Source organism: Myxine glutinosa, chromosome 11 (genome assembly GCF_964187855.1).
Source record: "Myxine glutinosa chromosome 11, kmMyxGlut1.1, whole genome shotgun sequence".
NCBI lineage: Eukaryota > Metazoa > Chordata > Myxini > Myxiniformes > Myxinidae > Myxine > Myxine glutinosa.
The window spans coordinates 32,869,337-32,894,280 of NC_136271.1; the positions used below are offsets into that span (position 1 = coordinate 32,869,337).

The following is a 24,944-nucleotide window of genomic DNA, read 5'->3' on the forward strand; positions in this document are numbered from 1 at the left end:
TCCTTGTCACAACCCAACCTGTCCACCAAATTTCGTCCGAATCCTTACACAACCAAGATATGCAGCTCTCAGACAAACAAACAGACAAGGGTGAAAGCATAACCTCCGTCCACCACCAGTGTTGGAGGTAAAAACAGGGCTGGGCCGATCTCCACCAAATGTTGCATACGTGTTGGTATTACCCGGGGTGAGGTCACAGACACAAAAAATCCCCTCCTAAGGAGAGTGGGGAGAGATGACATATGTAGGGAGAGATGTTCTTACCCCCTCTCCCCCATCCACCCCACCTTCCCAAGTTCAATACAAAGTGCGCCTCCAAACACAGACTGGCAGAGTAGGGGGACAGAGATTATTGACCAGATGATTCAGGAATCTGACTGGGCATTACCATGAGATGTTCTGGTCTCTATACAACATGCATTTTAAAGGCCATTTTCCCTGCTAGAGCGGGGGTTAGCCTTGCGGTCCCCATGACAATCTTCTCCATTTTGCCCTATTTTCTGCATCTCTCCTTGTTAACCCCCTTGCCCGCATTTCTTCTTCCACCATCTTTAGCCAAGTCTTTCTCGGTCTTCCCCGTCTTCTACTTCCTTCTACATTCATTTCCATCACTCTTCTCAACCAGTCACTTTCATCCTTCCTCAACACATGACCAAACCATCTCAACCTGGTCCTCTTCACAGCATCAATCACAGGCTCTATTCCCATCATCTTTCGCAATTCATCATTTGTCTTCCTCTCTCTCAACGATACTCCGCACATCCGTCGAACCATTCGCATTTCCACCCTTTCCAACCTTCGTTGCTGCTCTACGTTCATTACCCATGTCTTGCTCCCATAAATCATAACACTTCTCACACATGCAGCATACACCTATCCCTTCAGCTTCAACGACACTCCCCTCATCATCAGCATGCCACTCAATTCCCGAAACTTCTTCCATGCACATCTCACTCGAGCAACCGTTGCCGAGTCTGATCCACCTTCTCCATTCAGCATCTCTCCGAGGTAGCAAAATGTTTTCACACCTTCCAGCTTCACGCCGTCTCCAAGATCCAACTCAACATTTCCTCCATCTGCAGCTCCCTCTGTGCACACCTTACATTTGAATGTAGCTGCCACACTGGTTAATGACCCTCTCAGACCACTACATTTTTGATGAACCCACTCAGCGCACATTGTACACTGAATGGAGTTCACTCCGACACCCTTCCTACACACAGCACAGGGCCACTTCCCAGTTCTTTCCACCTCACCACATGCTTTACCACTTGCCATCACCTTCGTCTTTCCGATATTCACCTTCAGACCTTTTGTCTCCATACATTCCTTCCACGTGTTCATCTTTTCCTTCAGTCCATCCATACTTTCCGCAATCAACACCAGATCATCTGCATACAACAACTCCCACGGTAAACCCTCCTTTACGTTCTGAGCCAGCACCTCCATCACAGCTACAAATAGTAGTGGACTTAGTACCGACCACTGATGCACTCCCACCTTCACCTCAAACTCACCACTGTTCCCGTCCTTCGTCCTTACAGCTGTGCGTGCTCTTTTGTACATTGCCATCACTACTCTGATCAACTATTCCTCCACTCCTAACTTCCTCAATGCCCATGTCAATACTTTGCGTGGAACCCGATCGAATGCTTTCTCCAGATCAACAAACCCATGTCTCTATGGTGGCAGGTAAAATACAGGTGGTGTTGGTGGTGTTGTACTTTCTCCACCTGTACCCTCTACAAGCTGTGAAGACCCTTACAACTAACTCCAAATAGTCCAAGTGTCCAACTTTTGACCAAACACCCAAAAACCAGAAATCCAACTTTGGGGCTGAAAATGTTGCAGCCATTGAAAGCCACAATTGACAGGGGGAACATGGCTACCACCTATAAATATAAATCTCTCTAGATGGCTGTTGGCTCCTGAGGATCGAAGCCAGTGGATCTTGTTTTTAGATCTGCAGAGTGTTCAGACTCTCTCCTCACCAGAAACGCTGGTGATAGGGCCAGTTTGTCAATGACTGCCAGCCCTTGGCGCAAGTAGTGCTGGAGCAAATGGTACCAGTCACACTTAAACCTCATATGATGACGAAACCAAGTTATTACAAGAAATGACTCAAATACAGTTTTTAAACCCCATTAAATCATGAATGCCAAAGTATCATACAATAACATCATCTAACTTTAGTGATTAATTGGCTGGAATCTAAATATGCCAACAAACATTTAACTTGAGAGGTGAATCACCATTCTTGAGTTTTGTTCCGTTGGTCCATTTCACATCGTATTCCTTTTCACAACATTTCCGTACTGTGACTTTGTTTTTAATCTCTTATATCACAATCTATAAATGTCACCCACTTTTCTGATCTTTCTCTCATATCTACATTTTTACTGTTTACAGGACCAAGTCAGCGTTCAAATGGTGTGCTCTTGCAATTTTCTATCAACGGTGGAATCTCTTGGCAGTTCCTTGAGGAGCTTTATATGCCAAGTTCGACCAGAAAACAGCTTGTCACTATAACATTAACCGATGGTGCTCAGACCAATGCAACACGCTTTCGCCTGTGGCAGCCACGGCACAAAGGTAAGACAAACGCTCTCCTGGACAATATGCTTTATGTCAGATTTGCAAAAAGTTCTGCAATTGTCCGCAATATGCCAAAATAAATAGCGGATTCTTCAATATACTGTTGCACCAGCCAAAAGCAACAGTGTTGCGGGATCGTGATAGGGTCGGTTAATGGGAGTAATCTAGTCTCATTATGCCATTAGTATGCGTTTAGCACAACAGTCAGTATATGTGTGAAAATGATAGGTTATGTGTGAAAGAATGTATTAGGAGGGGATAATCATAATCCCCTCCTCTCTGTATGTGTCTAAACCCCCACTCTCCTCTCCTCACCTTCTTGACCGCTTAAATCATTCCATTGTTGTCTGTCCATATGTGCTTTCCTTTGATGAACTGCCGACAGCTGCTCCACATAAAGTGAATGGCTCCCATCCGAGTGCGACCAAGACATTCCGCAACCATGCGCTGAACCAAGGAACACTTGATGCCATGGAAATTATGGGCATCTCACGTGGCACGAGTTGGTTCAAGGAAAGAGCTAATCGGCATGCGGTCGCAAGATTATAGCTCGAAGGAGCTCATACCCATGGCAGTGGTTGTCAGAGTTGGAGATGGAGACAGATGTTGTGGGTCAGATCGCGGCAGCATGGCACGGGCTCAGAGTGGTGAGATGGAGAGCAGCTCAGTATGTACTGTAGGACCAAGCTACTAAGATGGGGTTCTGCAACGCTGAGGAGATGTGCAGCCACAGAGACGTGACAAAGCATGGATGCGGTCCACCAGATCACCTCTTTCTGCCCAAGCTCCAACATTACAGTCCCCCTTTCCAGCTACAGTGTTGGCTCTGTGCAGGTGTTATGAGAGGAGGTTTTTCCTTTGTGTCCCATGACTTGTATCTGTCTAACTACCTTTTGTTTGAAAGAGTAAGTTAAAGTGATAAGCTGAACGAGTTATTGTGGGAGCAAAGGTTTTATTCTAATTTTAGAGTGACTGTGTACATTACTGAACTACTTGCTCTCTCTCTCTCTCTCTCTCTCTCTCTCTCTCTCTCTCTCTCTCTCTCTCTCTCTCTCTCTATCTCTTTTTCTCTGCGATCATTTATTTTTGGTTTCAATGATATGAAAGAACATGTACATATGTTGTTTTTGTTTTTAGTGGCCACGGCGAAAATGGCAATTTATTTATCGAGGAAGGAAAAACTGAAAGGAAAGCCGATTGGGCAATGTGATGTCTTGTTCTTTTTTAATGCCTTGATATCTGCAAGACTCAAACTTGAATTTTGTGATTCTGGAAGAAAGAAATGTATTGATGAGTTTATGAACATCTGGTGTTTTGATGGGATCTGCATGGTGCAGGAGAATGAATTATTGATATATTTGTAGGTTTGTTGGGATTGAATCAGTGTGTGGTCGGTTTTTCTGTTGTTGTTTTTCTTTTCTAGTTCATTGGACTGTTTTGATTTCCTGTCATTATCTCTTTTTCTTTTCTGTATTTTTGATTATTGTGCCTGTATTGAATAGTATCTTCACCGACTGGCTTGTATTTTTATATTTTTGTAATAAAAAGTCTAAAAAAGTCAAAAAGTCTCTCTCTCTCTCTCTCTCTCCGTCTCCGTCTCCGTCTCCGTCTCCGTCTCCGTCTTTCTCTCGTCTCTTTCTCTCGTCTCTTTCTCTCGTCTCTTTCTCTCGTCTCTTTCTCTCGTCTCTTTCTCTCGTCTCTTTCTCTCGTCTCTTTCTCTCGTCTCTTTCTCTCGTCTCTTTCTCTCGTCTCTTTCTCTCGTCTCTTTCTCTCGTCTCTTTCTCTCGTCTCTTTCTCTCGTCTCTCTCTCTCGTCTCTCTCTCTCGTCTCTCTCTCTCGTCTCTCTCTCTCGTCTCTCTCTCTCGTCTCTCTCTCTCGTCTCTCTCTCTCGTCTCTCTCTCTCTCGTCTCTCTCTCTCGTCTCTCTCTCTCGTCTCTCTCTCTCGTCTCTCTCTCTCGTCTCTCTCTCGTCTCTGTCTCGTCTCTGTCTCTGTCTCTGTCTCTATCTCTATCTCTATCTCTATCTCTATCTCTGTTCTCCCCCGATCCTTTCATTATTTATTAAACCTATTCTTACCTTCGGTGCGTTAGTCGGGTATGTGGTTCATGAGTTGGGATTCTAACTGTGGCATGAATAAAACTAGCGGTCATTTGAAATTGGCGCGAATCCTCAATAAGAGGGCATTTTGAAAGCACAGCTGGATCGTATTGGGTGCAATCACTCAGCCAATCTTATTTGACTGATGAACCGGCTGTGGTAACAGATTCTCATGGGAGTTTTCTGCCCATTGAAAACCGAAATATAGACTGCTTGGGCTTTCCTGGTGTACAGCGTATAATCTTTTTCGACCTTCCATTGCTCATTGAGGTGAAGCCTTGGTCGACCCATGTGAGCATGTCTATTAATTACCTATTGTTTGAACATGCATTGGACTGTGAGTACGTCTATTAATTACCTATTATTGGACCATGACTGCATCTATTTATTACATACTATTGAAACATACCTTTTAGACCTTTCGACTCCTTTAGACCCAGGTTAGACTCTTTGTTGACACTTTATTACCCCCTTTAGACTCTTTAAACCCTATACACCCTAGATATCCCATTAGACCCGATAGACCACTTGACCCTTTGGACCCCTTTAGTCCCTAACTACTAGTGGAATACACCTTTTAGACCCATTTTAATTGCTTAGAACCCATGATCCTTTAGACCCTAACTCCTATTAGAACATAGCCATTAGTCCTTTCGTTTTAGATCACTTGCACCCAATATACCCTTTTGACTTTTTTGTTTACAGAGGCAAGGCTAGCGGAAGAGCAAGAATACTGAATGGATCAGGACACAACAGGACAAAGGGAACAAAAGAGAGGGGATGGGGAGGGACACCAACAGTGAAGTGGAATGACAAAACAGAGGAAAACTTCGACAAACAATGGGTGTGGGGAGCAATGTGGGGGTGGAGGGCATAAAAGAACGCATGGGGTGGACCGTGTGTTCCAAGACACCCACTGGACACATCAATGATGGTAGTCTTAGAGGCACACCACAACTCTTAAGGATGCCCTGAAACACACAGATTCCTTAGACCCCACTCAACCTTTTTGCAAACTCATCAGCCACCCTTTCATCCATGACTATTCTCAGAAAGTAGAAACTGGAAATTTGGAATGAGAGCTTGGGGTGGAGGGATTAACGAGGGTAGAAAAGATCATGGTTTTGGAATTTAAAATATTTTTTATTTTGTTTCCAGAGGCAAGACTCATATTATGCGAGATAGTACACTAAATGGATCAGGATATAACAGGACAAAATGAACAGTAGAGAGAGGGGGGACACGAACAGTTGAAGGTCAAGATAGTTTAAAGACAAGATTGAGCAAAATCGAATAACAAGATAGAAGGAGACTTGGATAAACATAGGTATGTGGAAGAATGGGGATGGGGGGAAGGAGATGGGCAGGAAAGGACACATGGGGTGGACAAGATGGATACAGAGGGAAGCTCTCAGGAGGGAAAAACTGGAGATTTGAAAGGAGGAGGGCTTGGGGTGGGGTAGTTCAGTTCAGTGTGGGAGCATGTACTGGAGCAGCACATCACCACATCCACTTTCCTCTGGTACTTTATGGGCCTACCTCTGGCCATATCCGAGGCAGATGACCAGCATATTCTGATACCGATCAATTTGCTGCAACCACAAGCCACGTGGTTGGCGCATTGGCCTCCTCCACACACAAGGCTCCCTTGCTGGGAGAATCTGGTGAGCAGGATCAGCGTCAGAAAAATGAGCCACATGTCCATACAGCTGCAACTGATGCTCACGGACGAGACAGGTAACAAATCTCATCTCTCAGGAAATGCTCATTAAACACAAAGTCCAACTAGTGATAGCCAAGGATTCTCCAAAGAGACCGACCTGGTATCGAAGTAGTTAAGGCTGTGTCTCAGATCTTTGGTCAGAGTCCAAGTCTCACATCCATAGAGCAAGACTTGGAAGCATCATGGACTTAAAGACTCAGACTTTCATCCTCTTGCATAAGTACCGACAGCACCACACCCCATGGTCCAGTGAATCAATGACTCTCCAGGCCCGACCCAGACATCTATTGACTTCTAGCTCACAACTTCCGGAGACATGAATATCACTGTTGTAAGAATCAGAGTTACAACATTGCCTCAGATCATGAGTTTAATATCATTCGATCCCTAACAATACCTGTAAAGAGAACCAGCGAACATCATATCAATATTCAGCATACATCTGAACTGGTAATGAGTTTACATATGAGCGCAAGCAAGCCATAACAAAGTGGCGGTACGTACCATCTAGTTATGCTCCAGCATAGCATACAGTTAATGTCGCAGGTATGATCATAGCGCTGAATGACCGAGTTCTTATAACAGCCGCGTAGCGGGCAAAAGATGCATGACACCTGGGTTCAGACGTTCGACAGAATTTCATGACAATCACTACCAAGGTAAGTGGATCTCTCTGTGAACTCAACGGCCTCGCCATGGTGTGTCTTGACCTAGGAGACCCCTAATCCCAGTGATTCAGCTCCTCATTCAGCAAATTGAGGGCCCCCGTAAGGATGTTCTGAGTCTCTGTAAAGATGACTGCATCATCTGCGAAATCAAGGTCAGTGATATTGTCACTCCCAAACGATGTACTGCAGCTAGATCTTTCTGACATCTTCCCTATAATGTAGTCCTGTAGGGAAAGGAGAAGTTGTCATGTAAGACAATGTTATCTTTCATCTCAGAAATATAAACGTCAGGTGGGTCGACATCAGGTGGGTTGACGTCAGGTGGGTCGACGACAACCCACGTCAGGTGGGTCGACAACAACCGTTAACTACCTGATGGTGGGTAGGCGAGATAGGTGGAACCTCAGGGACACAAAGGTGATCCCGGGGGAGGAAGCTGTTTCACAGCGCCACTTGGTTGTTTGCGACATAAGGGTGAAAGGTGCGAGAAGAGCTCGACGGGTGAAGTACCAACCAATAATGAATGTGTGGAGGTTGAAAGAGGTGACAGTGAGGGAGGCATTAAAAGAGAGGCTGAGTATGGTAGAGGATGATGTGGTTGAGCTTGAAAGTGGTTGGATGTCAATGAAAGATAGTTTGTTGGGAGCCGTTACTGAGGTATGTGGATGGACAAAAGGACCACCGAGGCACTCGGAAACATGGTGGTGGGATGATGAAGTTGGAAAGAGGATTGACGAGAAGAGGAAGAAGTTCAAGGAGTGGCAGAAGGCGAAGGGTACGGGAGCAGAAGAGACAGAGCATGAATGTTATAAGGCAGCCAAGAAGGCTGCAAAGAAAGAGGTAGCAAAGCTGCAGGAGGCATATAGGAAAATGTTCGGAGAACGCTTGGATTCGGAAGAGGGTCAGAGAGCGGTCTTCAGGATTACAAAGCAGATAGCAAAAGAGAGGTGCGACGTGATGGGGGTGAGTTGCTTGAAGGATGAAGTGGGACAAATCGTTGTGGACCCAGACAGAATTAAAGGAAGATGGAAGAGATGTATGGAAATGCTGTTGAATGCAGAGAACGAATGGGACGGCAACATTGAGGGTAACCCAGTTTTAGGACCGGCAGAGAAGATAACTGAGAAGGAAGTTGAGGATGCGATAAAAGCAATGAAGAGTAGAAAAGCGGGAGGGTTGACGGGAGTTGTGGGAGATATGTTGAAGGCAGCGAGAAGTTGGGGTGTGAAGAGAATGACAGAGATCTGTAATCTGGTGGTGAAAGAAGGCCGCATTCCAGTGGATTGGGAACTGAGTATCCTCGTCCCTCTAGAAAAGGGGAAAGGTGACCCTCTGGACTGTGGCTCGTATAGAGCGATAAAGTTATTAGAGCATGGAATGAAGGTATTGGAAAGGGTGTTGGAGAAGAGGATAAGGAAGAAAGTGAAGATCGATGAAATGCAGTTTGGATTTATGCCAGGAAGAGGAATGACAGATGCAATTTTTATTGCAAGCCAGTTGCAGGAGAAGTACATGGAGAAGAGGAAGAAGTTGTTTCTTGCGTTTGATGATCTGGAGAAAGCATTCAAAGGGGGTTCCACATGAAATAGTGACATGGGCATTGGGGAAGTTAGGAGTGGAGGAATGGTTGATCAGAGTAGTGATGGCAATGTACGAAAGAACGCGCACAGCTGTAAGGATGAAGGATGGGAACAGTGGTGAGTTTGAGGTGAAGGTGGGAGTACATAAGGGGTCCATACCAAGTCCATTACTGTTTGTGGCTGTGATGAAGGTGCTGGCTCAGAACGTAAAGGAGGGTTTACTGTGGGACTTGTTGTATGCAGATGATCTGGTGTTGATTGCGGAGAGTATGGATGGACTGAAGGAGGAGACGAACAAGTGGAAGGAATGTATGGAGGCGAAAGGTCTGAAGGTGAATATCGGAAATACGAAGGTGATCGCAAGTGGGAAAGCATGTGGTGAGGTGGAAAGAACTGGGAAGTGGCCGTGTGCTGTGTGCAGGAAGGGTGTCGGAGTGAACTCCATTCAATGTACAATGTGTGCTGAGTGGGTTCATCATAAATGTAATGGACTGAGAGGGTCATTAACAAGTGTGGTAGCTACATTCAAGTGCAAGGTGTGCACAGGGGGAGTTGCAGATGGAGGAAATGTTGAGTTGGATCCTGGAGACGGAGTGAAGCTGGAAGGTGTGAAAACATTTTGCTACCTAGGAGACATGCTGAATGGAGAAGGTGGATCAGACTCGGTGACGGTTGCTGGAGTGAGATGTGCATGGAAGAAATTTCCGGAACTGAGTGGCATGCTGATGAGGAGGGGAGTGTCGTTGAAGCTGAAGGGAAAGGTGTATGCTGCATGTGTGAGAAGTGTTATGATTTATGGGAGCGAGACATGGGTAATGAACGAAGAGCAGCAACGAAGGCTGGAAAGGGTGGAAATGCGAATGGTTCGGTGGATGTGTGGAGTATCGTTGAGAGAGAGGAAGACAAATGATGAATTGCGAAAGATGATGGGAATAGAGCCTGTGATGGATGTTGTGAAGAGAAACAGGTTGAGATGGTTTGGTCATGTGTTGAGGAAGAGGAAGACAATAGATGAATTGAGAGAGAGGAAGACAAATTATGAATTGCGAAAGATGATGGGAATAGAGCCTGTGATGAATGCTGTGAAGATAAACAGGTTGAGATGGTTTGGTTATGTGTTGAGGAAGGGTGAAATTGACTGGGTGAGAAGAGTGATGGAAATGAATGTAGAAGGAAGTAGAGGACGGGGAAGACCGAGAAAGACTTGGCTAAAGGTGGTGGAAGAAGAAATGCGGGCAAGGGGGTTAACAAGGAGAGATGCAGAAAATAGGGCAAAATGGAGAAGATTGTCATGGGGCCCTCAAGGCTACCCCCCGCTCTTGTAGGGAAAATGGCCTTAATTAAAATGCCTGTTGTTGTTGTTGATGATGAATCGAAGTAATCTGGCAGCTCTGTAGTTAAGGGGACAGTGTTTGCACCTTTTATGTAATGCAACGATGATGGCTGATTTCCAAGCAGATGGAAGATGACCTCGGGCATATGGCAGGGTGAAAAGGGCAGAGGGAGTATGTGCAAGGGCAACAGAGCAGGTTTTTCGGACACATGAGCTGAAGCTGTCCAGTCCAGTTGTATAGTTGAGGGTTGACAGACACTTCTGCACTTCCTCAGGTATAAAAGACAGAGTCCAAGAGCAGTTGGGTATGACTGGGAAGGGTGGGTACAGAGAGGCCTTTACACCCCTTAGATCCTCAGACCCTTAAGACATGTCGACATTTGGATGCTCTCGACACTTTTGAACCTTTTTGAATCCTTGGACTCTTTTATCCATTTAGATCCCTTCACTGTTTAGACCTTTAGACCTTTTAGACCCCTTAGACTCTTTAGATCTCTTAAGTCCCTTTAGACCGTATAACTACTTTTTAAATATACCCTTTCGACCCATTAGATCCCATATAACCTTCGACCTTTGGACACCTTAACATCGTTTTGATGACTATAGACCCTTTGGATGCATTAGACCCCTTGCACCCATGAGGTCTTTAGACCGTTTTCACCCCTTAGACTCATCACACCCTCCAGACTGGTGGTTCTTAACCTTTTTTGTGCCTGCACCCCTTCGGTTCTCAGAATATTTTCTTGCACCCCTTTCCAAAAATCAATGACTTAGGACAGTTCTTAGAATTAAAGACTTGGATTTAGATTCGTAGCACTCCTCTATGGCACTCCTTTATGAACTGGCCGGCATGTTTCACTTCCCTAGAAATGACGTATCACACCCCCAGGGGGTGCGTGCACCCCAGGGTAAGAACCACTGTGCTAGACCTGCAGACATTTACACCCTTTAGGCCCATTCGGTCCCTTTAGATGCACACCATACAAATATCTATGGAGTCCTATTGCAATATGCAGACTATACTCTTTCAGCAAGTAATACGCAAACTTTAGGGTGGGTACTCTGCTAGTATTCACGAAGTTTGTGACTGTCACAGGGCCTGGCCGTGAGGCTTGGGCATTGGACAACTTTGTGGTGGACGGGAACATGATGAAAGGTGCTTCACTTCTTATTGAGGATTTTGAAAATGGACCTCATGATGAAAATTGGCTTTTTCTCCCCGGGGGCCAAGTACAGCGGTACTGTCCATATACTTCGACTGGAGACATGAGGTGAGGAATGCAGGGTTTGTAAGGCTGTATTCAGCCAAATTCATACAACATATTCCTTTTTTTGTCATGCCAATCAAACATGTGTGTGACACCCACATATACACATATACACATCTCGTTCATTACCTTCGCAAAAGCGGAAGGTTATGTTTTGATCGCTGTGTATTTATTTGTATGTCTGTGTGTGTGTGTGTGTGTGTATGTTATTCGCATAACTCAAAAAGTATTCAACCGAATTGCATGAAATTTGGTGGGATGATTGGTTATTATACGGGACACATTTGATTAGATTTTGGGAGCAATCGGGTCAAAGGTCAAGGTCAAGGTCACGAAAAGGTCAAAATCGTATTTTAGTACAGTACAGAACAGTAGCTGCGGCGAAGGTATGCGCTCTACCGAGTGCCCGTTCTAGTTTCATGTGTGTTCCTCACAATTATATTTATTAATTATACAAATACCGACCATTCCTAAAACATAATATTACAATTTGAAGGATTGCTGTAAATGATATTGATTTCACATCACCTTGTATTGAACTTTATTTTACCTCAAAATGGTTCCTTCACCTAAAGTAAATGTAAATGTCTCTGCAGACCTGGACAAAATCACAAACTGGTCAAACAAGTGGAACATGTCTTTCAATCCCGACATATCTCACACTCTTACGATGTCTCTCCGAAAAGACCGACTGGAAAACCCTCCCATCTACTTTCTCAACAATCCTCTCCAAGAAGTTCTGTCACTCAAGCTTTTGGGTCTTAATATCTGCCATAATCTTTCCTGGGAAAACCACATTTCCAAGCTGGCATCCAAGGCCAGTCGCCTCCGTCGTGCGAAGTCCTTCCTTGGAACGCCTGAGCTCCTCACCACATACAAGGCTTTCATCCGCAGCTCAATGGAGTACTGCTCTCCCCTCTGGGCTGGTACTCCTGCCTCACACCTAGCTCATCTTCACGCTGTTGAAACCAAAGCTTTCAGAATCATTGGAATCTCCCGCGATGAAGCTAACTCCGAGGGCCTTTCACTCACTCACCGTAGGCAGGTTGGTGGTCTTTCTGTCTTCTACCGACTACACTCTGGCCTAGCTCCCCCAGTTCTCTCTGGGCTCTGTCCCCCAAATATTCCTGCAGGACGCACAAGATCTGCCAGCAACTCTCTTCTGGTGAAACTGCAAAAATCAAGACTCTCTGCTCACCTTCACGCTTTCATTCCTCTGTTTCCTGCTTCTCGAACAAACTCCCTCACTCTCTTAAATCTCACTCTTCCCTCCAGGTCTTTAAAACAGCTGTCCACCACCATCTGTTATCTTCCCACATCCAAAACCTTGATCTTTTCTACCCCCGTTAATACACCCCAAATCCACATCTTTCAATCTCTGACACAATTCCTTGTAGTGTCAATTTGCTTTCTACCATGTACCCCTTCCTTCCCCCTACCCCCCCCCCCCCCCACTAGCCCTCTCCCTTCGAACAGATCTCCCGATGTCCCTGTTCTCTACTGTTGTGCTTGCGTGCTTCCCTCTCTCTCCCCATCTTGTCTCCCACTCCCTTTATTGTTTTATGTGTCCATTTATGTTTTTCGTGTTCGATGTGCTCATATGTGTTTAATGTGCTAGCTTTTAAACGATCCTCGATCTTGTATACAAAAAAAAGAAGAAAAAAATTAAGAACCTTAACTTGCAAGTAATTGACTGTTTTCCCTACTGCCCAAACATCAGCACTTCTTCCTCGAGGTTTTGATCCTTTCATCCAGAACCTCTCCAAACGGTGGATCCACAACCTTGGCCGTGGGTCCTCACCAGTAGATGACATATATCAATAGATGCACAACCTCAGTTGCGTCCAGGCACCCAGCCAACCCCACAATGCATCATCACTATTTACACTTTCTCACTATTAAATATATCATGTCCACCACTCAGCACATCCACCACACTTACCACTGAATCAAACATACACACACACACACACACACACACACACACACACACACACACAAACACACACACACACACACACACACACACACACACACACACACACACACACACACACACACACACACAGACAGACACACAGACACAATGCAAACATCCATATCCATGTTAGACTTCCTTTTTGGGAGACACACATACAAGATCGAGGCTCGTGAAAGAACTAACATTAATCACAAAAAAAAACGGACACAAAACATACAACAAAGGGAGCGGGAGACAGGACAAGATGGGGAGAGAGAGGGAAGCACACAAGTACAACACAGCAGAGAACAGGGTCATCGGGAGATCTGTGGGAGGGAGAGGGCTTGGGGGGAGGAGGCATGGGAAGGGGGGGGGGGGGGGGGAGAGGGTGGGAGAGGTATAAAAATACATGGACTACATTAAATTATGGTTAATTTAGCAAAGAAGTGAGGATGGCCAAACAGAGAAATCATTGAGGTGATACAGCGTAATGCAATGAATGATAAATACCTTTTAGTCGTTTTTTGGTGAGAATATTTTTAAATAAAAAAATCATGCAATATTATTTTCGAGCATGGAATTATTCAAGTCAATATCATATTACAAGTTTAGAAGTGTTTGTGTGTGTGTTTATTACTCCCGCCAGGGAGTAACGCATTCGATCGTGTCCGTCCGTGTGTGTGTGTGTTCGTGTGTTTGTGAACAAGATATCTGGAAAAGTTCTGAACGGATTTGGATGAAAGTTGGTGGGATGATTGCCCTTGGGATAAGGAAGAATTGATTAGTTTTTGGTGAAGCTCAGGATATTATTCCAGATCCAGGAAAAAAATTTGGGAATTTTTTCGGGAAAGATTTTTTCTGTTTTACTGCATTAAAGCTTTTATTCTTATTCTTAAATGATGTTTTTCTCCTCTAATTCCGAGCTTTATCAAGATAAATTCTCTGAGTTAGGGCCTACTTTCTTTTTCATTTATTGTTTTGGGGAGAGGGGATGTTAAACAAAACGTATTATTCCAACGAAACCCACGGTGGGAGTATGCGCTCTACTGAGTGGCGTTCTAGTTTGTTTGAGTTTTACACTCTACTTATTCCTGAACCGCTCGGCAGAATGAGATGAAAACTGGTGGTTGTACTTGGGGTGTGCACAGGAAGCTTGTCGGTGGCCAAAAAAATAAAATAAAATCAATAGTCCTGGTGTGTTTACGATGGGGAGACGGCCCCAATTTTCTGTATGTAAATGTGTATCACAAACGCACCACTTCCAGGGGGTGGGAGATTCCTCTCTGTAATTCTGGGGTAGTTTACCTGTTCATGAGGATGGGTTCTTTGCTAGTTACGTGAATCTTTACAATATGACCTGGAAACCTTGAATGTTTGTTTACTTTGATCCCACCTGTCCTTCTTCACGTACATTGTGCTCCACTAATGTTATTCAGTTCTTTGACGATTCAATTCACCATCCTTTTAAAGGTATGCTTGTTCAAGTTGCTCAGATTTGCTTTTTTATTTTTTATTTTTTTGTATACAGAGTCGAGGCTCGTGAAAGAGCTGACATTTATCAAACAAACAAATCAAACAAACAAGCAAACAAAGTATATAAAAAGGGGAGCGGTCGATAAGATGGGGAGAGAAGGGGAGGAAGCACACAAACACAACATTTGAGAGCAGGGACATCGGGAGATGTGTGGGAGGGAGAGGGCCTGGGGGGAGGCAGGATCGGTATAAAACGCAAGGACACCAAGGACTTCCAGGAAAGAAGGCAAAAGTCGCCTCAAAAAAGTGGATTTGATTTACAAAATATAAATTTTGTTTATATAAATAAATATAAATATATATTTTGTAAAGATTTACAAAATATAAATTTTGTAAAATTTCATAAATAACAAGGTAAGTAGGTGATTGGATAAACATTATATTGTTTATATTGACTATACATTGCTGTTTTATTGCTTTACAGATGATTAGCTTTCTTCAAATGTTTGTTCAATCTCTCTCAGGCTTGATCCCAACACGCTGGTGTTTCGTTCAGACATTCCTGGGGAGCACTCGGTCACTACACGGGATCTGCACATTACAGAAAGCACCATCGTACAGTTTGAGGTGATATTCATTCATGCGATGGCTGTATTAGTACCTGGGCCAAAAATGAACAATACGCATTTGCCTTTTTCGTCAAGCTGCACATTAAACAACCCGTTTGTGTTGTTTATGTTACCTGTTCAATGACGTGCCTTTGTGAGAGGGAAGTAGTAGTAGGGGAGCCAAGGCCTGAATCTAGAAGTGGGGTCGTCATGGAAGAACATACTTTTGTCTTTGGTGTTTTTTGGTAGAATGGGCCATGGTGCACATGTCTAGGGTGGCCTGCTTGGGCAACTCTCTTGCGAAAGTGCTGATCCGGCTGAATTTATCATCTGTTGACATGGAAAATTTCGGCCCTAAAATTAGGGGTAGGGGAAATGTAAATGGCTATTTCACCATGTTGCAATTGTTGTATTCTAACATTTTAGGTATCATCATAAAGGTATTAGGCTGGGCTAAAAATTGGTGTCAGAAAATTTTCTTTGGGGTCACTGAGTTCAGTTTTAGGGGTCAAAAGGTCACGCTCGGAAGGGTCAGGTGAAAATCTAGGGGTCGGGGGTATAAATGACCCCATTGTACCCAAACCAATAAAAATAAATAAATTCCACTCACACAAATTTAAGAGTACTATATAACAAAGTTTTTAATAATCAAGCCATGTTTGATGGGAATACAAGTTTTGGGAATTAACCCCTAAAGTCACACATAGGCGGATATTTTGGCGACTACTGGCGACTGCCGGCGATCAAGATTTTTCGGCGACTACTGGCGATTTCGGGCGGTCAAATATGGTCAGGCGGCAGTATGGCGACTGCAGGCGGCCACATTGCGACTGCATTGCGACGACGCCCCGAGTGGGATGGCGACTGTTGAAGATCGACGACGACTGCATTGCGGATGCACGGCGGCAGCGTGGCGACAGTCTGGCGGCTGGATTACGACCGATGGCGGATCGCGGCGACTGCATTGGGGCCGGGTGGCGGTTTACTCCGACGTCCGCAAGACTGCAATAAGACCGCCGGCGATTGGAGACGATTCACACAACTTTTAAAATCTTTATTTTTCTATTTTACATTTCACTTTATTCATTTCAATGATGTATGACATGAAGCATAAAGATGTTTGATGTACAATAAGAAAGTTAATAAAGATGTATCATTGTAATGTAATAATCAAACTTTTCTGCAGGGAGAGAGAATGGAAATAAAGTCCAACAAATTATTTCCACTGGTCCCAAGTCCCATAAATAAAGTTTCCAAAGGACCAAAGTCCCAAAAATAAAGTTCCCAAAAGTCCCAAGTCCAAACAATAAAGCCATATCCTTGTCGGCACCACAGGACCTCGCTCCACGGAGACCCTCACACCATCCTGTCTTGCCATGGAATCGTGGTATGTCGTAATGCAGTCGTTAGGCAGTCGTATCTCTGTCGCCAGTGGCCGTAACTCGGCCGCCACTAGTCCTACTGCTGTCGTCGTCAGTCTCCCATAGCCGCAGGGGAGACGTGGCAGTTCTTCTGTAGTCGATATGCAGCCGCAACAGTGTCGGCCCGTAGTCGGGAAGATGCCGCAGGAAGGCCGTATGGCATTCGCATCTCTGCCGTGCTAGCTGGTGGGGCGATTGCGGAAGACTATGAGCGACTGGGTTGCGGCCGCTTTACGCTCTTATTACGGATACCGACGACAGCATGGCGGTTCCATCACGACAGCATGGCGGATTTTTTTCGAGTGCGACTGAGCGCGCCGTTTTTAAACATAAAAAAAAAAATTTGGCCCCTTTGCGGCTCTTGCCGACTGCAGCCGACCTGGGGAGGATAACCACGACTACAGGCGACCGTCCATTACGGTTTCATTACGATTGTCGGCGGGTGGTGGCGATTCTTCCAGTCGCCAGTAGTCGCCGACAAATCCGCCTATGTGTGACTTAGTGTCTAAGAGCAAAATCGAAAAATGGCAAAAATATGATTTTTTAAAATATAAGTGATTCCACACTACTTGCATGATCAACTCATGTGTATAATGTAATATATTATAAATTGTATTGATAAGGCATATAAACTGACCATTTAAACCAATTTAACCATTTGCTTGCCTATATTAACCCCTTCTGGGTGTTTCACTTAAACCATGTTCGCCCTGTTCATTCGTTTACAAACTGGTACTTTCAACTCAAAAACAAACATACTATGGTATGCATTCACTTTTCTTGTTAGATTAGGCCTTAAAATATTCACAAGGTTTGATAATGAATCTCTCATGTACATTTAATGAGGGTAAGTGGGGATAAATGTACCATATCCATACAGTATCATTCCTCTAATGATAAATTACTACATGTAGTAAAATAGGGTGTGTCAATACAAGGCTTGTGAACTTTCTGTTAGTATTTTAGTTAGGATGATGAGGCTGATTATGAATGAAGAATCATGAGTGAGACGTTTATGTTCATAGAACATCTTCATTTTTTTCCTCCATTAGTGTGCACATCAGTGGATCGCCGCAGCAGTTACAAGCCATGGTGCATGAAACTTTGGCTTTTCTGCAAGGGCAATGTGGCCCACATTTATCTTTGCGACATTTGCATTTAGTTTTCAGCAAACCTGGTTTTGACGGTTTTGTCATCAAAGTAGCCAGCAGGTATCCTTTCTTGGTATTCCGGCCAAAGTCGGTGGGATCGGGCAACGTTGGACTTGCCATTGTAGCACGTTTCCAAATTAATATTTGGTACAGAGCCCTCAGGATGTGAAGCTGAAAAGCATCGCTTGTGGAAGGCAATGATCGGATGTCAGATCTCTTTGTTTGAAAAAGATGACACCGTAGCTCATCCATAGAACCAGAGAAGTCCTTTTTCCCATACAGTGCATAGACATATTTATGTGCGGACTCTGCAATGGCTTCTGACATTTCAATACCCTCTTCAGGAATTCCATATTGTGCAACTGGCTCAAGGAGCTTTCCACAATCCAATGCCACTTTCAATGCACGTTTTTTTCAACAATGGAAAAAGTATCTGACTGTATCACAGCCAGTGAGAGCATATGCTGACAGTAAGGATGAGCTGGTCATATCTGTGTATTGGCTTGCCAAAAACTTGGAAATAACATGACATGGGATGAAAATGTGCTCCTTTTGCATCCAGAGCTCGTCTAAACCATCGACCCTTGAAACGTGGTAGATAGCCAGCATAATGACGTCTGTGTCAGTGGCTTGGATGACTGCTCTCTTGCACCCTTGTTCCTTTGCCGAGTATGCAATGTGAGCAAAGATACGCGTATCAGCCTCCTCATGTTCATCACATGCCAAGCTTTCAAGTTCTGATGTACCATTTTTGGTCAACTTCAAGGCAGGTCCACGGGTCATGCCTCCCAGTATCAAGGTGAATCCATTTGGTATTTTCTGGTGATTTATTAGCCATGTCTTGGACCAATACGCTTGGAGATGTTCCTTGTTTTCTTGATGGGAGACAAAACCCTTCCATAGTGGGAGCCCTAATTTGTCATGAGGGATTAATCTTTTCGTCTTCTGGACCATTTTCTCCCTACGCATTCTCTCTTCCAGCTTCAAGCTTCTCTGAGGGCTGACATCACAGCGATCGCCAACAACATGGACAATGTTGCAATCCTTTGGTCTAAGGTGCGATATCTTTTCAAGATATTTTGCAGAAAGCTCCTCAAATGTAGTGCTCCCAAGTTCCTGATAGCGCTGAATAAAGGCCATGAGGTCAATGAAAAAGCCCGTATTTGATTCAGTATGTATAATGGGCAGTTCCTCTATTTCCTTCCACTGGGGACCCATCGTAGCCTTAAGCATTGTGGCATAATCAGATTTGTTGCCCTTTCTCATGGAGAAGCCAGATGGATGTAGCTTGTCTGGAGTAAAAAGTGAACTGGGGTATTCTGCCCACTCATGGGAGAAGGCATCCACTTTCTCTTTATGGCTTAGGCTTTCGGCAAAGCAAAGGCTGCGGACCACAGAACTCTCTTCCACATACAGTTCTTTCGTTTGCTGTAGTTTTGATTTCTTCTTCACCTTTTCTACAAACGTTTTCAGTTTAACTGGTTCAACTTTTAGAGAGGCCTCATTCTCCGCTTGGGTGAGTGCATCCAATCCTTTCTGTTTTGCATCAATCAACTCAATGAACTGTGCAACTTGACCTGTGGATATGTTGACAAGTTCATCATTTGTCTGCAGAAAGGGGTTACTCATCTTTTCGGTCACAACACGCTTGATGTTCTGCACTTGCTGTAGATCCCTCTCAGAAGTGCTTGCTTCCCCTGTTCTTTGGGGGTCATGCTTCATGTGAGCCATCAACAGTGTCTTCTCTGAGGCTGCGGTCATGGCAGGCAATGCTTTCAGGTATTTGGATATTGTCTCTGGTCTTTGTGTTATTCCCTGTAGCAGCTTTGTCTTTGCGTCTTTATTATACGTTTGCTCCAGCGCCATATCCGACCAGACTCCATTGAATTTTCCTGGCTGCTTACGGATGGTGAAGTTCCCCTTTTCGAACTCTTCTTTGACTGTTGATGGCAAGTTTTTCATGGCCGACAAATAGTGTGGTAGGCATGCCGTGTACTTATTGTGACCAGCTGCGACTTATGTAGGGAAGCATTTCTTCTGTGGCTTGTAGGTGAAGATCCTAAAGTCCTGCTCGTTCAGCTGCTATAAACTTCTTCAGGATCCCTATCATGTCGAGGTACATTAACCATAACTTGGCAGTCGGACAAGTGAAGATCATCTTGAATTCCTCTAGCTTCTGTCTCACATCATCTAGGGTTGATTCAGTTGTCCGAAAGCACTCCTTGCCTCTTCACCTCGGTCCTCATTGATGCCCTTGCAGATGTCAGTTATGTGCTTCGATAGGGTGGAAAAGTCATCGGTGTTGTGCCTCTGTTCAAGTATCCACGTTTCAAAATCTTCCAAAAGGAGACTGAACATCGCCCTCTCAACAATGGTATGGGCATGAAGCATGGCATAGTAGTCTTTCCCATCTCGGAGTTTGTTAGCAGTTCCTGGTAGGCAAACATCTGCCGCAGCCAACATGTCCTCTATGCCTGTGTGTTTCATCAAATGGCCGATTGCACCAAGAAAGTCCATCGCAATATGGAATCCTCCCCATTCGTAGGATAACAGTGGCATACTTTTGCGGGTGTTTCTTCTGAAGTGCCAACACAATTTCATATATGGCTTGATCACACGTGAGGACACAGTATTCTTGTCTCAACTCATTTGAAACTGTGACACAATAGTCAACTGATTCCAAAACGACATCGTGGTTTGTTGGGGACTCTGGGAAGAATAGTCCATAGCCAATGACAGTGGATTATTTTGTCTCCTTTATTATGGCCTCGTGAAATTGCCTCCAACTTGTTGGCTTTAGCTCGTTCAGGAAATCCAACAAATCTGTAGGTCCAGCATGGCAGACATTGAACAAGAAGTTTATTTTGTCTCCTTTATTATGGCCTCGTGAAATTGCCTCCAACTTGTTGGCTTTAGCTCGTTCAGGAAATCCAACAAATCTGTAGGTCCAGCATGGCAGACATTGAACAAGAAGTTGCATCTTACAGCACTACATTCATCTGATTCATCAGATGTTTGTTCACAAACAAACTATCTCAAAAGGTTGTGGATGGATTCGGACGAAATTTGGCAGAGATGTAGCATATATCACAAGGACGAAATGATTAGATGTTGGTGAAGATCCGGATTCTGATCTGGCTCCTAGAATTTTTAAAGTGATTCTTCACCAAACGAAGGGAGATAGGGCCAAAAACGATACATAGCAGGATATCTCAAAAAGTTGCGGACGGATTTGGACGAAACTTAGTTGACCGGTTGGGTGTCTGGCAAGGACAAAAAGATTCGATTTTGGTGAAGATCTGAATATGGATTCGGATATGAGAATTATTTAATTTTTAAAGTGATTTTTCACCATTGAGTGATATGGCCAACCAGGCGGCGGTATGCTCTCTACTGAGTGCCGTTCTAGTTTAATTATGCAATACCTAGCATTGCTGTTAATTACATTGGTTTGATTTAGAATGTGTTCTAAAATCGAATGAAATGCAGCTAGGCAAGAGCGGTTGTTATATACCTTTTTACCCTGGGATTATATTAGCCAGTTGACAGTAGAAGTAAAGAAGAGTCGTGAAATTTTGTTGGTAAATTATTGAATAGACAACAAGGCAATTGGGGAACGAGGAGATGAGAGGACGAGTGTAAATGGTATAATACTGTAAATGTTTCATGTGAGCCGTGTCGTGTATAGTGGATGCAGAAGATAGTCTTTGCTGTAGGAACTGTGTGTAAGTGGAACACTTGGGGACTGTTATATATTGGTTCAAGGAACTGATAACGACTTTGAAGGACATAACAGTGTGGAAAATCTGTAGATAAATGTTGGTTACATTTGTAGATGGAGTCTGCAGAGAAGATTGCCAGTGGTGAAGTAGGCAGTAATGTTGGAATTTTCAAATAACTTTGTTCCATTAGCTAAGATAGTTTGAGATTATAATGATGTCTCTGATGACTTTCACCAGATCAGTGTTGGCTGCACCATGGAGGGGTCAGCTGCCAATCCTGTGCACTTTGAATTTTCTCGTGATTTTGGTGTGAGCTGGCAACCGGTGCAACCACAGTGTCAAGCTCGATGGCAAGACAGCCCACTTTGCTCCACACCACTTCAACCTAGCAGCCGATACTACATGGGCTCAGCAATTGGCTGGTGGCGTGAGGTCATACATGTTGGGTGGCTGCAGCTATGTGGGTAGGTTTCAGGTGTAGAGGACAATCTAAATAGGTTAGAAACTAGTTGGTGCTTGGGAGTCAGCTACAGTGCCTTAAGAAAGTATTCACACCCCTTGACTTTTATCACATTTTATTGTGTTATAGCCTGAGTTTAAAATGGATTAAATTGAGATTTTTGTAATGTCAAACTCCTCCCCATAATGTCAAACTGGAATTTTTTTTTTAGAATTCTTTACAAAATAATTAAAAATGAATACAGAAATATCTAATTAACATGAGCATTCAACCGCCTGAGTCAACACTTTGTACATCGTAGAAGTGCCTTTGGCAGCAATTACAACTTTGAGTCTATTGGGTATGTCTGTATCAGCTTTGCACATCTGGATTTGGGAAGTTTCTCCCATTGTTCTTTGCAGATTTGCTCAAGCTCTGTCAAGTTGAATGTGGAGTGTCAGTGAACAGCAATCTTCAAGAATTTCCACAGATTCTCAATGGGATTCAAGTCTGGACTTTGGTTGGGCCACTCAATGACTTTCACGTTCCTGTTCTGAAGCCATTCCAGTGTTGCTTTGGCTGTATGGTTGGGGTCATTGTCCTGTTGGAACGTAAATATTCGCTGCAGTCTAAGTTCTTTTGTACTCTGAAGCAGGTTCTCCTAAAAGGATTTTCCTGTATTTGGCTCCATTCATTGTTCCCTCTATCCATACGTCTCCCAGTCCCTGCCACTGAACAGCATCCTCATAGCATAATGCTGCCACCACCATGCATCACGGTAGGGATGGTGTTAGATGGGTGATGAGATGCGCTCGGTGTCCACCAGACGTAGCGCTTTGCATTCAGGCCAAAGAGTTCCATTTTCATCTCATCAGACCACATAATCTTTTGTCTCATGCTCTGAGTTTTTCACGTGCCTTTTTTGCAAACTTCAGACGTGCTGTCATGTGCCTTTTTCTCAAGTGGCTTCCATCTGGCCACTCTCCCATAACGTCTAGATGTGTGAAGTGTCGCAGAGACTGTTGTCCTTCTGGCAGGTTCTCCCATCTCAGCCAAGGTACTCTGTAGTTCTGTCACAGTGATCATTGGGTTATTGGTCATTTCCCTGACCAAGGTCCTTCTTGCCCGGTTGCTCAGTTTGGTCAGACGGCCAGCTCTAGGAAGAGCTGGGTAGTTCCATGTTCTTTCCATTTCCAGATGATGGAGCTCACTGTGCTCTTTGGATCTTTCAACACACTAGAAATTGTTTTATACCCTTCTCCAGATCTGTGCCTCCTCGCATATCTATCTCAGAATTATACAGACAATTCCTTGGACTTCATGGTAGAGTTTCTGCTCTGACATGCACTGTCAACTGTGGGACCTTATAGAGAATGGTGTTTCTTTCTAAATCATGTACGCTGAATTGAATTGGCCACAGGTGGACTCCAATCAAGTTGAAGAGACATCTCAAGGATGATCGAAGGAAATTGGATGCACCCGAGCTCAATTTGAGTGTCATAGCAAAGGGGTTGAATAACTATTGACTCAAGACATTTCAGCTTTTCATTTTTAATTATTTGTAAAATTTTCTAAAAAAACAAAATTTCCACTTTGACATTATGGGATATTACGTGGAGATTAGGGACAACAAAATCTCAACAGAATCCATTTCAAGTTCAGGCTGTAGCACAACAAAATGTGAAAAATGTCAAGGGAGTGAATACTTTCTGAAGGCACTGAATTACAAGAGAATAACAGTTTATTATTATGTCTTGACGTATTTCTTATTTACATGATTTCCTTTTCTGTAACTTCTCTCTTTTCCTTTCCCCGATCCTCTTTCCTCCCCTCTGTGTCCACAGGTTAGTTCGCTTCCGTTGGTACCAAGGTTTTTACCCACCTGGCATGGCCCCTCTGGTCACATGGGCCATAGACAACATTTACATTGGTCCACAGTGCGAGGCCATGTGCAGTCACCACGGGATGTGCATCAACGGCTCTTTGTGCATCTGTGATAAAGGCTATTCTGGGACGACCTGTGGGGATGGGCCTACCCAACCAAACTTCCTCGTGGAAGATTTTGAAGGTCAAATGCTTAATGTCTTGCCCCAGAATCTCTTTCTATATAGTCTTTTTGAAATCCACTAGCAAGTCAAACAAATAGTTCACAACGTTCTTGTCTCAAATGGCACTCTATGTGGTGTGAGCGTTTCTGTATTTGCCATCATCAGTGCTATACTGCTGGGAGCAATGCTGTACATACCTTGAGTGGTGCTATCGATTCACAAGACATGTATGAGCTGTGTGCAGGGTATCGTGCCATGAGCAATCTTATGTACTGTGGGTGACATTGTAATGCCATGACTGCACTATTATCCGTACTGTATGAGGCATGGGCAGTGGTGTATGAACTGTGAGCAGTGCTGCCATGAGTGAGGCGGTGTCCCATGATTGGAGCTGCATGCCAGGAACACGCACACCCATTGGCTCAAAAACTTTCATGAAAACCGGTTCTGATATTAGCATTGTTTTGAACACAATCGTGATAAGGTTGAGTGACATTTGTTACACTAGCAACGGTACCCACCCTCCGGGCAGGGCTTCAATTGGGAGACCCAAATGAAAAGGCAAAATATCAGAAATTGAAGGCTTTTTTTTAAATTTTAAACGATTTATATAATGAATGAATGAATGAATGAATGATCGTTTTAAGGCCATTTTTCCCCGCTAGAGCGAGGGTTAGCCTTGCGGGCCCCATGACAATCATGGTTCCCTGTTTGAGGCAATGTTTTTATGGCTGGATGCCCTTCCTGACGCCAACCCTTAGTCACCTCTTACAATGTGCAGGGATACGGTGTACCTATTCTAAACCGGGGTACACACCGGGAAACGATTTATATAAACATCCGTTAAATCATATCACA

General features: G+C 44.1%; 1 protein-coding gene across 3 annotated transcripts in view; it reads left to right on the forward strand.

Moving 5' to 3' along the window:
• RELN (reelin) overlaps window positions 1-24,944 on the forward strand; it is a 515,504-nt gene that overhangs the window by 213,477 nt on the left and 277,083 nt on the right. For all 3 annotated transcript variants that reach the window (XM_078786532.1, XM_078786533.1, XM_078786534.1), the window contains exons 38-42: window positions 2,410-2,592; window positions 11,093-11,267; window positions 15,222-15,324; window positions 21,837-22,063; window positions 23,883-24,106. In XM_078786532.1, coding sequence (XP_078642658.1) covers window positions 2,410-2,592; window positions 11,093-11,267; window positions 15,222-15,324; window positions 21,837-22,063; window positions 23,883-24,106 — 912 coding nt within the window. The remainder of the gene's footprint in view (window positions 1-2,409; window positions 2,593-11,092; window positions 11,268-15,221; window positions 15,325-21,836; window positions 22,064-23,882; window positions 24,107-24,944) is intronic.